The following is a 12,588-nucleotide window of genomic DNA, read 5'->3' as shown; positions in this document are numbered from 1 at the left end:
AACTGGCAACTCCTGTTAAAAGCTTTCTTACTTAAGTAATGTTTGGACCTGTAAGATTCCTCTAAGATTAAGAAAAATAACAAATGACTAATAGATTAATAGTTCTTAGTTTTGTAAATTTTCTTAGAATAACTTTTAAGTTGAAGTATAACATATGTGGGCTTCCCAGGTAGCGCTAAGTGTAAAGAACCTGCCTGTCAATGCAGGAGATGCAAGAGAAGCAGGTTCAGACCCTGGGCTGGGTAGATCCCCTGGAGGAGGGTGTGGCAGCTCACTCCGGTATTCTTGCCTGGAGAATCCCATGGACAGAGCAGCCTGGCAAGCTATAGTCCGTAGGGTCTCACAGAGTCAGGCACGACTGAAGTGACTTAGCATGCATGTACTTATCACAAAGAATATGAACAGTAGACAAGAATGAGAGGACAGTACCATGCACCATCGCACAGAGTACGCACCTGTTAATTGCCAGTGCCCATAAGACCCCTCATGCCCGCCCAAATGTGATTCTGACTTATTGCACCATAGAAACCACAGATAAATTTAGCCTGTTTTGGAATTTTAACAGTGAAGTTGTATCATAGGACCTCACTCTTGTGTCTGATGTCCTTTGTTCAACATTAGGTCTGTGAGTGCCATCCACACTGCTGTGTGTAGTGTTGTTTTTCGTTGATGTATGCAATTCCATTATATGAATATATCACAATTTATTTCTCTATCTTATTGTTTCCTTCTACAAAATTTTTACTTTCTCTTTAAGTGTGACTTTAGGTGAACCTCTGTCTGTTTTTTCTGTTGTTGTTGTTGGATATACATGTTCCTAGTAGGAATATTGGAGAAGGCAATGGCACCCCATTCCAGTACTCTTGCCTGGAAAATCCCATGGACGGAGGAGCCTGGTGGGCTACAGTCCATGGGGTCGCTAAGAGTCAGACACGACTGAGCGACTTCCCTTTCACTTTTCACTTTCATGCATTGGAGAAGGAAATGGCAACCCACTCCAGTGTTCTTGCCTGGAGAGTCCCAGGGATGGGGGAGCCTGATGGGTTGCCATCTATGGGGCTGCACAGAGTCAGACATGACTGAAGCGACTTAACAGCAGCAGCAGCAGCAGCAGCAGTAGGAATATTGCTTTGTCATGCATGTCCACCTTTAAGTGATTCTGCTAAATGGTTTTCCAAAATGTCTGCACCGATTTATACTTCTCCCAGTAGTGTTCAGGAGTTTGAGCTGCTCTACAGCCTCACCAATGTTTGTACGGTTAGTCTTTTAAATGGTGAATATTTAGTGGAATCCTACTGTTGTTAAATTTGCATTTACTTAATGATTAATAAGGCCAGTATGTTTATTGTCTCTCTTTATATTCTTTTTGTGAAGTGCTTTTTAAACTCTCTTCCAGGGACTTTTTCCCTGGCCGCCCAGTGGTTAGGAACTCGGTGCTTTCACTGTTGTGGCCCAGGTTCAGTCCCTGGTCAAGGAACTAAGATCTGACAAGCTGCATAGTGGGGCCAAAAATACATACATACATACATACATACATACAATCTCTTCCGCATTTAGAAAATTGAATTGACTTTTTTTAAATTGATTTTTAAGATTCCAATTTAGATATTTTGGTTATGAATCCTTTATCTTCTTATAAATTGCTAGCATCTGCCACTCTATGGCTTACCTTTTCATTCTTTTAATGGACTCTTCTGATGATTAGAAATTATTCATTTTAATAAAGACAAATTTCTCATTATTTTTCTATTTTGCTTATTTTTAAACTTTCATGTCCATTTATATAATAAGTTTTAATGTATCATATATAATAAATCTTTTTTATTACAGAACTTAAACTACTACATATTTTCATTTGAGCTCTGTAGGTTTTCTATTTGGATATAATCCTTTAGAATTCTTAGAATATACTTAGAACTGTAATGACTTTTTCTTTTTTTTAGTAAATACAATAGTTGATGTTTATACAGTTGAACAATTAAAGGTAAAAGCTTTGAAGAATGAAGGAAAAGCTGAACCTTTCTATGGAATTCTTTACGCTTACATTTCTACACTGAACATTGATGACGAAACTACAAAAGTAGTTCGAAATAGATGGTAAGCAACCAAATTACTTTTAGAAATTCATTCTTATAAGAAATAAAAAACAATGATTGGTAATACATTTTAAATTATATGAAAGTTAAAGCTATTCTTTGACATAGTAGTGGTTATGTATTTAAAAGAAATGTATAAATAAATAACACATACTAAAGTTTCCTTAACAAACTGTTTAGACCCAAAGATTCTAATACTCTTTTAAAGTAAAATGTATTTCAATGTGTTTTAGCAATCCAAAAATAGATGATACTGCCAAAACCTTTTAACTGGGATGACAAACTATTGTTTTGTAATGAATTTGAAAATTGTTTTGGTGACATCCTATAGCAATAAAAATAATAGTATTTTAGTAACTTGTTTCATGATAATGAAACAAGATGAATGATGAATGTGATTTCCAACCTCTCCTAAGTCAGTTAGTATCTACTTACATAGAAAAGTAACCTCAAGTAGATTTAATTACCTTAGCTAAAAAATGCTTGGTAAAAAAAAAAAAATGCTTGGTAAGAAAACTCTAAAATATTATTGTGAAACTCTCCCTGTAGATTTGTGATTGAAATTTTTATTGACATATTTCTAGATTCCTATGGCACTGTAAGAAATAATAAACTGTATACTTTGTCCAGTTTCCCCCAGTGGTCAAGGATGAAAGTGAAAGTCACTCACTTGTGTCCAACTCTTTGTGACTCCATGGACTATACAGTCCATGGTATTCTCCAGGCCAGAATACTGGAGTGGGTGCCCTTCTCCAGGGGATCTTCCCAACCCAGGGGTCGAACCCAGGTCTCCCCCGTTGCAGGTGGATTCTTTACCAGCTGAGCCACCAGGGAAGCCTCCTCCAGGAATGGTAACATTTTGCAAATCTATAGTACCACATCACAGACAATAATGATCTTAATTAAGTTCACTGATCTTATTCAGTTTCCCCAGATTAACATGTATCGAGTGTGTGTGTGTGTGTGTTAAATTCCATGTAGTTTTATTGCATGTGTAAGTTTGTGTATCAACAGTCAAGAAATTGACTTATGGATTTCTAAAACATTGTGTGATTTGGTATTAAAGTTGAAAAACCTAATGTAAAGGCTGTTGTATAAGGCAGGTGCTTATTTTTTGAAAAATACTCTTTAAAAAGTTTTTGTAAGTTATCACCTCCCTTTTTTCCCTTTCATCTTTAATATTGATATCTGAGGAAAAGTGTCTAATATTTAATTTTAAAATGATCTGTGGCTTATAAGAAAGCAGTGTCTTTAGATCATTCCCTCTCCTTGAGACTTTGAATTAATCTTCCTATTCAAATTGGCTAAAGTAATGCCTGCTTCAGAAATATAGAATAGCATGTAATTTCCCTGGCTCAGACAGTATGGAATCCACCTGCAATGTGGGAGACCTGATTCAATCTCTGGGTTGGGAAGATCCCCTGGAAAAGGGAACGGCAACCCACTCCAGTATTCTTGCCTGGAGAATCCCTATGGACAGAGGAGCCTGGTGGGCTACAGTCCATGGGGACACAGCTGAGTGACTAAGCACAGCACAGCACATCCCTTAAAGAGAGGAGTGTGTCACTAGCAGTACTGGCAGCATTTAGGGTGTGAGCCTCTCCAGCCCTGGGTGATTCTGTGAATGTGCAGAGGACCTAGTACAAGACAAGTGAGCATTCACAGAACCTAAGCTTTCCAGGTGCAAGACATGATTCCTGCCCTCAAACTCTGAGCCAGGAGATAAGCAGACCTATCTGCAGTAACACCAAATAGGATGTGACAGGGTGTAAGTCCGTGCTAAAGTGTAAATTATACGTCTGCTCAGAGAAGGGAGGGGATGGGGCTGGGGTGCAGGAGAGGGAGGCCCCAGTGGGGAGGTGACCCTGGGCAAGAACCCCAGCTTTGGGGAAGGTAGGAGGCAGAACCTTGAAAGGACTGGCTGATCGCAGTTTCAGAAGCAGGAATACTGCAAGTGAGGTTGACCACATAGAGAGCGTGTTTGTTATCCTTTTGCATTGTGCCCTGTTATTTCCTGGGTCTATTTTGTGTCCTACTCAGGGCTGAGCACTCTGTAATTACTAACTCATGTGCTAACTTAGACTAAAAGTCTAAGTAATAGTTCTGCTAAAGATCAGAGCTGTCCCTTAGGGCCTTCACATTTTATCATTGTCTTTGTTTCTTTTCAGTTCTGTCTGTGGTTACACTGTAAATGAAGCATCCAGCACTTGTACAACTTGCAACAAAGATTCTTCGGGATTTAAATCGGTTTTTCTCAGCTTTGATATGCTAATCGACCTTACTGATCACACAGGTACCCTTCATTCCTGTAGTCTCACAGGAAGTGTGGCTGAGGAGACTTTGGGATGCACGGTAAATAATAATACTTAGAAATACTTCCAAATTGAATTCTCTTCCCAAAACATATAAGTTATTTTGGTGAACATTTGATAGAAATTAGTTCCTTAATAAAGAGGTCTGGGGAAAATCAATCTTGACTTAAACACACATTGTTTTAATGAATAAAGAATTACATGCTGTATATTAATATCCTAGCTAACATTAACTGTTAGGAATAACAGGAGAGGTCCTTGGTAACAGTGGAGAATATACATGACATTTTATATAGTCAGATAACAGTGGGCAAAAATGAAACCTTGGAGACACTGAGCAGGGTCCTCTGTGAGGAGGGCTTGGTGGTATTTCACCTACTCAGGTGCATAAAATCAGTCTGCCCTGGAGCACAGCAGCAGAGATTAACTTAAACGCTTGGTGTTTCGTTTGATACTTTCATTGTTAGAACCGGCTCTTAAATTTTACCATTGAACTTCAGTGGTGTCCACTTTGTCAAGAGCGGCTTTCTGTGCTGGCCTCTGGCTGGCTTCAGAGATTCAGTTTAGAGCCTGTCTGGCCTCATCTCCTCCATCAAGAGAGTTGAGCTGTAATTACAATGGATCAAATTTCATCTCTAGAGCAAATTTAAGTTTTACATTATTGTCAAAATGAGTTATCTATATATTCTTTGGAAATGTTTAATTTTTTTAATCCAGGTAGATGAGTTTCTTGCAATGACGGATGAACAGAAAACAGCATTAAAGTGGCAATTTCTTTTGGAAAGAAGCAAAATTTATTTAAAAGTTAGTGCACTTTATAATAATTCTATGTAAATAATATAGTATAATATAAATAATACTATTCTATATATTCAATTAATATGAAAATCCCAGAGTATGACCTAGTAAATTAGGGAATTTAGGGTTATTTTTAATAATGTTCAATTCCCAAATGTGCAGAAGGGTTTGGCTACCATAGAAACAGTGAAAATAATCAGGTTTTTTCATATAGCATAAAGAATTACAAGGCTTCCCTGGTGACTCAGGAGTAAAGAATCTGCCTGCAATTCAGGAGACAAAGGAGATGCAAGTGCTATCCCTGGGTTGGGAAGATCCCTTGGAGGAGGGCATGGCAACCCACTCTAGTATTCTTGCCTGGAGAATCCCATGGACAGAGGAGCCTGGCAGGTTACAGTCCATGGGGTCACAAAGAGTTGGACACAACTGAAGTGACTAAGTGGACACGCACACACAAGAATTACAAATGACACAAAAGAAAAAGACCAGCAAAGAAAATATCCATTAATGTTAACATCAAGGCTAGACACTGGGCTTTAGAGTCAGAGCTGGGTGTCCCTGCCCCCATGGGCAGTGATCCTCACTTCAGTGAGTCGTATTCAACAGCATAGTTACATGCTTATGTGCTGGGGTGATAGAGACTCCATTTGAATCCCAGTTCCACCATTCTTCAGCCCATGTGACCTTGGGGAGGTTAATTCTCTAAGCCCCTAATCTGCTGTGATCCTACAAGTCTGACCAGAGCAGATTCCCGTAGCAATAGCAACACTTCAGTGTTGGAAGGGCACAAGATCTTAGTGTTAAAGATGTAAAAAAGGCAGTGGGATAAACTCCCTTTATTTTGCAAATGAGGAAAATAGGACAAGAAATGTTGCTTCTTGCCCGAAGTCACTGGTGAGATAGGGCTACCATTTATATTATTCCAGATGTTTTCTCTTCACACTCTAAAACATTTTCAAGCTCTTAAATGAGTTATACCTGTCAATATTTATTGTACTAGAACTTAACATTGAGGAAAACTTTAAATGTATTCACGAGCACACAGTCTTTTAGCAGTCAGAACTGCTATCATCTCATGTCTGGTAGCCTCTTGAAACTACAGTGCACTCTGGTGAAAGAATGCGAGTAAGAAAGGCAGACAGCAATTTCACATTATTATGAAGATAGCTTTGATCAGGGAGAACCTGAAAGAGAACACTGGGTCTGCTCCACCTCAGCTCTGAAGCAGGCTTTCCCATTTCCCAGTGGCTCCTGCCCTTGCAGCCTCAAGCATATCTGAACAGATTGCACACCCAGAGTCACCAATGGCCTTACCAGTATTTCTAGGACCTTGGTTTGAGAATACCCTATCTCTTCCACCACGAGCATGGATCGTCCCAAATACTGTACTCTATTCCCAAGTCGAATATACTCAGATCCCTACCCGGTTGTATGGTTTCCTTCCAAACAACAGGTACCAGTTGCTGTGAGTTTCATAAATTTAAATTCATGACACTCTGCTTATATTTTCCAAACTGGATTCAAATATAACAACTGCTCTCAGTTTGTACCTTTCCAAGGAATATGTTAGAAAGATACTTGTCAGGGACTTCCCTGGTCGTCCAGTGGCTAGGTCTCTGTGCTCCCGAAGCAGGGGTCCTGGGTTCAATCCCTGGTCGAGGAACTGGATCCTACATGCCACAGTTTGAATGCTGTAACTAAAGATTCCACATGTTGCAACTAAGATGTGAGTCAGCCAAATAAATAAATAAATGTCTCTAAAAAAAGATATTGTCATATTTAACAAAGATTTAAAGCAGATAGTGATTATATCACAAAATGTAATAAGGATTATGAGACAAATATAATTTAAATTGTTATAAAAGTTAGAATATGTAATTAAAAAAATAAGAACTTATATTTCTCTGCAAATAAGATAAAAACAAAGGATTTCCATATAGGACATTTTGTGTATTTATCATATTTCAATAAAAAATAATGGCTACTTAAAATTATTCATTTGGAGGGATTTCAAACTGTTACTCATTTTAATGTTTTAAAACATATAGTGTCACAAAATGTAATCAAGATTATGAGACTCATACAATTTCAATTGTTATAAATGAGAACGTGGAATTTAAAAATTTAATTGTCATAAGTGTGACATCATTATTCATAAACTGTGTCATGATATCGGATCTGCTCTAACAGACCATGTCATTGCTGCGTGTTCATGTCTGTCATAGCTGGTGGTCTGAACACACTTTAAGTCCTTTTTCTACTTGTTGGATTTGATATCTCAACTTTATTACCTGAGAGAAACATCATGAAAAAATGACCTGGATTCTTAGAAAATCACTGTCAGAAACCAGATCCATAATCTTTCTCCCAACTCTACCTGAGACTGGAACTCTTTCCATTGTCTTACAACTTTAATTGAAGTTTTTGTTCACATATTAAACAAAACTCATTGCTGTTCTCTGTGGTCATTGGTTTTCAGTTTTATATACCAGGTGATTTTTAAAACTCTCTCTTTTTTCTTCTTGCAGTTTTTTATATCGCACAGAGCGAGGGGTGGACTGAGAGTGAGTGTGCTTTCGTGTAAGCTTGCAGATTCTATTGAGGCAAGTAGGAACTTGTCTGGACAAGGAAGTGTTCAAAACTAGATACAGTTTTAAACTCTGGAAAAGAATATGCATTTTAACCACCTTGAAAGTGGGAAATGAGTTTGAAAATTACAGATATAATTGTATCTTGTTCAAATGTGGTGAGAATGTTTCTGTAAATTGTCCTTCTGTTGCCCCCTAGAGTTGACTCCAGGTGAATCCTAAAATCTCCCTCTTATTTAAGCTCATTTCTTAGAAGCCTTTTTCTATTGGCTTGGCCCTCTCTCTTCCCAAGCTGGAAAATGGTTGCATGAATTAATAAACAAGTTTACTCTCCCACAAACACAATGATTTATTTTCTTAAACCCCTTTCCCCTCTGTCTTGTCTTCTTGGAGAAAGATCAGAACCTCCACAAATGCCTTGGCCCCGTCTCAGACCACTTGGCTGGAGTCGATGGGCGTGTATGGCACATTCTCCCTGTGCCAGGTGGGGACAGCAGACGTCCATGGGCAATGCTGTGCAGCTGCTTTACATGCTGTAGAGCTTTTCTAATCTGTTGCCTTCTCTGATGACACATCAGAGCTAGCCAAAGCTTGTGAAGGCTTGCTGACTCAGGCTTGACACCCGTGGGTCTGAATCAACTGGGAGGAGATCAGCTTCAGAAGTTTCATGAGCGGTGCTGAGTCCTGGGAACTTGCAGGCGTGGGAGACTTCTTGGCTTTGGCTGGACATGGCTCCACTCCAGCTGCCTTTGCAGCAGCCCCAGAGCACTCTACTCAGCCCACACCATCTCCAGTCACAGGTCTCTTACTTCGAGGCACAGACCCGTCACCACGGTCAGTGTTGATCCAAGGTGTGGGAGGTTTGGCCAACGTAATTTGAATCTGGTGATTTAAAGATCACCACCTACCACCTACTGCAGGAGTGATAAAAAGAAAAAGTAAGTATACGAAATTCCTTTGTAAGTCTGGTGTTCTGGGGTTGGGAGATAAACTTATCTTGTTGTAGGGTTTTCTCTGGCTTTTACCATGTGAGACCATGGGGGAGGGATATGAGTTGACCCCCAGTGTGCCCAAATTGTGGTGATAAATGAAGTAATTAAGGACGTGGCCATAGGTATGCAGATATCAAGTGTACTTGATGAAGGGCTTCTTTCCTTTCCCCTGTGGGGAGGGGGTGAGTGTGTTTATCAGGGTGACTGTGAAGGTGGACAGGGAGGGAAGGAAGGCAGGAAAGAGAGCTGTGTGGGGTGAGAATGCTTGGCCCAAACAGTGTGTCCAGAGTTGCTGTGCCAGGCCTGCTAGGGCCCTGACCTCTAGCAGCACGCCCCAGAGTGCCAACACCTGGGTCAGCATTCCCAGAGTAGGCACATACGCAGTGCCCAGGGCCCCTAACCAAGGCCTGTGAGGGCTCTGTGTGACCTCCTCACTGCTACCATGGTAACCTCTCAGTCCACTAGCATTTAACCAAGGAGACACCATGCCTGTCACCAGAGGGACATCACAGTCACTTATTTCTTCTGATGAAGTAGGAATCTATAGGGCTAGCTGTCAAGCTGCACTGAATCAGAGGTGCTTCACAAGGCTTAACTTACACATTTACGGAATGAAGGCTACAAACTGTCAACATCTAAAACTGGGCTTTTTTAGCTGAATATAGGCACTTAAACAAGTAAAAGAAAGAAGCTTTCTGCCCTGTCAACGCAAAGTCCACAACCCGTCTGCCCAGAATCTGCTTTTCTGCTGCTCTCCAGAAGCTGCTCTTCCTGATCCTAGTGACTTTTATCTGCATTTTCTATACTGCTCTATAAACAGTTGGATGACTGTGATTTTTCCTAATCTTCTATGAGTGGTTCATTTAAGCACAATATTCCTTTCCTAATTCTGCTTTGGTGAGGGTTTTGTTTTGTTTTGTTTTACAATATGCTGTACATACATTTATCCACCTTTTACTCTTCTTGAGGAACCTGGAGCTGTTTTTGTCTTTTTTAAAAATATTTGTTTGGCTTCATTGGGTCTTAGTTGTGTCATGTGGGATCGGGTTCCTTACTTGTGGCATGTGGGCTTTGCTGCCCCACGACAGGTGGGATCCTAGTTCCCTGACCAGGGATCCAACCCGTGTCCCCTGCATTGCAAAGCAGATTTTTAACCACCGGGGAAGTCCTTGTTTTTGCTTTTCAAATATTTTTATTATAAAGTTTTACATGTTTATTGTAGAAAAATTAGAGGAAATAATAGATAACTCCTCCCCCCAAAAGAAAGATAAAAGAAAACCCATAATCTCCATTCCCAAATTTTTTTAACTGGTAGGAAACATTCTTTTATTATGCATGTTTTTTTAAATTGTGGTAAAATATACATTACATAAAATGTATCATTCTAACCATTTTTAAGAGTATGATTTGAGTGGCAATAAGTACATTCACAATTTTGTATAAACATCACCACTCTCTATTCCAGAAGATTTTAATCATCATGAATTGAAATTCTGTACTCATTAAGATACAATAACTCCCATTTGCCCCTATGCTCGTCTCCAGCAATCTGTAATATACTCAGTCTCTGTGACTCTAACTATTCTAGGTACCTGGTACACAGGGAATCTTGCAGCACTTGTCCTTTTGTGGCTACCTTGTTTTTCTGAGGATAATGTTTTCAAGGTTCATCCATGTTACAACGAGTCAGAATTTCATTCCTTTTTGTGGCTGAGTAGTATGTATGAATTGGATAAATTCACCACCTTTTGTTTATTTATTCATGTCTTGGTGGACAGTTGGGCTGTTGCACCTTTTGGCTATTATGATTAGCCAAACATGGCTGCCATGAACATTTGTGTACAGGCATCCCACATTTCTGTAAATGTCTTTCCTGACTTTTTAAAAAATCATCTCTTTATCCATCTTTCTATGTTAAAGCATGTAATTTATAAAATTAAACCAAAAATATGATTTACAAATACGGGTTATACTATAATCTACTTTTATACTTAATAACTTATAATAAACTTTTCATGCTGTTAAATATTCTACACAGTTTCAATGACTGCCCATTATTTTATTATATGAGCATAGGATAGTGAATGGCTTCCCAGGTGGCTCAGTGGTAAAGAATATACCTGTCGATGCAGGAGATGCAGGAGACACAAGTTCGATCCCTAGGTGCGGAAGTTCCCCTGGAGGAGGAAATGGCAACCCACTCCAGTATTCTTGCCTGGAGAATCCCAAGGACAGAGGAGCCTGGCAGGTGATAGTCCATAGGGTCACAAAGAGTCAGACACAACTGAGCATGTATAAAATAGTGAATGTAATCAATGTGATAACACTTGACACTTAAAATGTTTCCCACTTTTTGCATTATTTATTACAAATAATGACCATAGCTAAATCTTTGGCCACATTCTTAATTATTTCCTTGGGGTAAGTAAGTTTCTAGATTATTAAGTTGCTGCAATAATGTCACATTATTGAATGTGATGGATTTTGTGATGAGCACTTTATCTTATCTGGTTTATGCAGTTACTGTTATTTTGCCCATTTTATAGATGGGACATGAAGGCCAAGTTAGAGGAGGTAGATTTGGAGGTGGCTAAGTGGACAGGCTCTGTGGCTGCAGGCTCAAACCCCAGTTGATACTCCCAGGATGGGCCCTAGCTCTGAGATTCTCCAAGTTTGTGGTTCCCCTCCAGTAAATGGGGATAATAATACCAACTCCTGTTGGCAACTGTTAAGACTAAAACAGAGTTTTACCAAGAGAATGCACTGGTCATAGCAAATATCCTCTTCCAACAACACAAGAAATGACTCTACAGATGGACATCACCAGATGGTCAATACTGAAATCAGATTGATTATATTCTTTGCAGCCAAAGATGGAGAAGCTGTATACAGTCAGCCAAAAAAAAGGGGGGGTGGGGGGAGCTGACTGTGGCTCAGATCATGAACTCCTTATTGCCAAATTCAGACTTAAGTTGAAGAAAGTAGGAAAACCACTAGACCATTCAGGTATGACCTAAATCAAATCCCTTATGATTAGACAATAGAAGTGACAGATAGATTCAAGGGATTAGATCTGATAGAGTGAGTGCCTGAAGAACTATGGACAGGGGATTGTGACATTGTATAGGAGACAGTGATCAAGACCGTCCCCAAGAAAAAGAAATGCAAAAAAGCAAAAGGGTTATCTGAGGGGGACTTACAAATAGCTGAGAAAAGAACAGAAGCTGAAGGCAAAGGAGAAAAGGAAAGATATACCCATCTGAATGCAGAGTTCCTAAGAATAGCAAGGAGAGATATGAAAGCCTTCCTCGGTGATCAATGCAAAGAAATAGAGGAAAACAACAGAATGGGAAAGACTAGAGATCTCTTCAAGAAAATTAGAGATACCAAGGGAACATTTCATGCAAAGATGGGCACAATAAAGGACAGAAATGGTATGGACCTAACAGAAGCAGAAGATATTAAGAAGAGGTGGCAAGAATACACAGAAGAACTGTACAAAGAAGAGCTTGATGACCCTTGATAACCACAATGGTGTGATCAGTCACCTAGAGCCAGACATCCTGGAGTCCACAGACAAGTGGGCCTTGAGAAGCATCACTATAAATAAAGCTAGTGGAGATGATGTTAATTCCAGCTGAGCTATTTCAAATCCTAATAAACAATGCTGTTAAAGTGCTGCACTCAATATGCCAGCAAATTTGGAAAACTCAGCAGTGGCCACGGGACTGGAAAAGGTCAGTTTTCATTCCAACCCCAAAGAAAGGCAATGTCAAAGAATGTTCAGACTAACGCACAATTG

At 39.5% G+C, this 12,588-nt stretch overlaps 1 protein-coding gene across 1 annotated transcript in view; it reads left to right on the top strand.

Annotated features, from left to right (window-relative positions):
• MEIOB (meiosis specific with OB-fold) overlaps positions 1–12,588 on the top strand; it is a 43,464-nt gene that overhangs the window by 28,048 nt on the left and 2,828 nt on the right. Inside the window, exons 11-13 of the mRNA XM_059881489.1 lie at positions 1,944–2,097; positions 4,265–4,448; positions 7,735–8,732. Of these exons, the coding sequence (XP_059737472.1) occupies positions 1,944–2,097; positions 4,265–4,448; positions 7,735–7,851 (455 nt within the window). The 3' untranslated portion in view covers positions 7,852–8,732. The remainder of the gene's footprint in view (positions 1–1,943; positions 2,098–4,264; positions 4,449–7,734; positions 8,733–12,588) is intronic.

Source organism: Bos taurus, chromosome 25 (genome assembly GCF_002263795.3).
Source record: "Bos taurus isolate L1 Dominette 01449 registration number 42190680 breed Hereford chromosome 25, ARS-UCD2.0, whole genome shotgun sequence".
Classification (NCBI taxonomy): domain Eukaryota; kingdom Metazoa; phylum Chordata; class Mammalia; order Artiodactyla; family Bovidae; genus Bos; species Bos taurus.
This window is presented reverse-complemented; position numbering and strand designations above follow the sequence as displayed.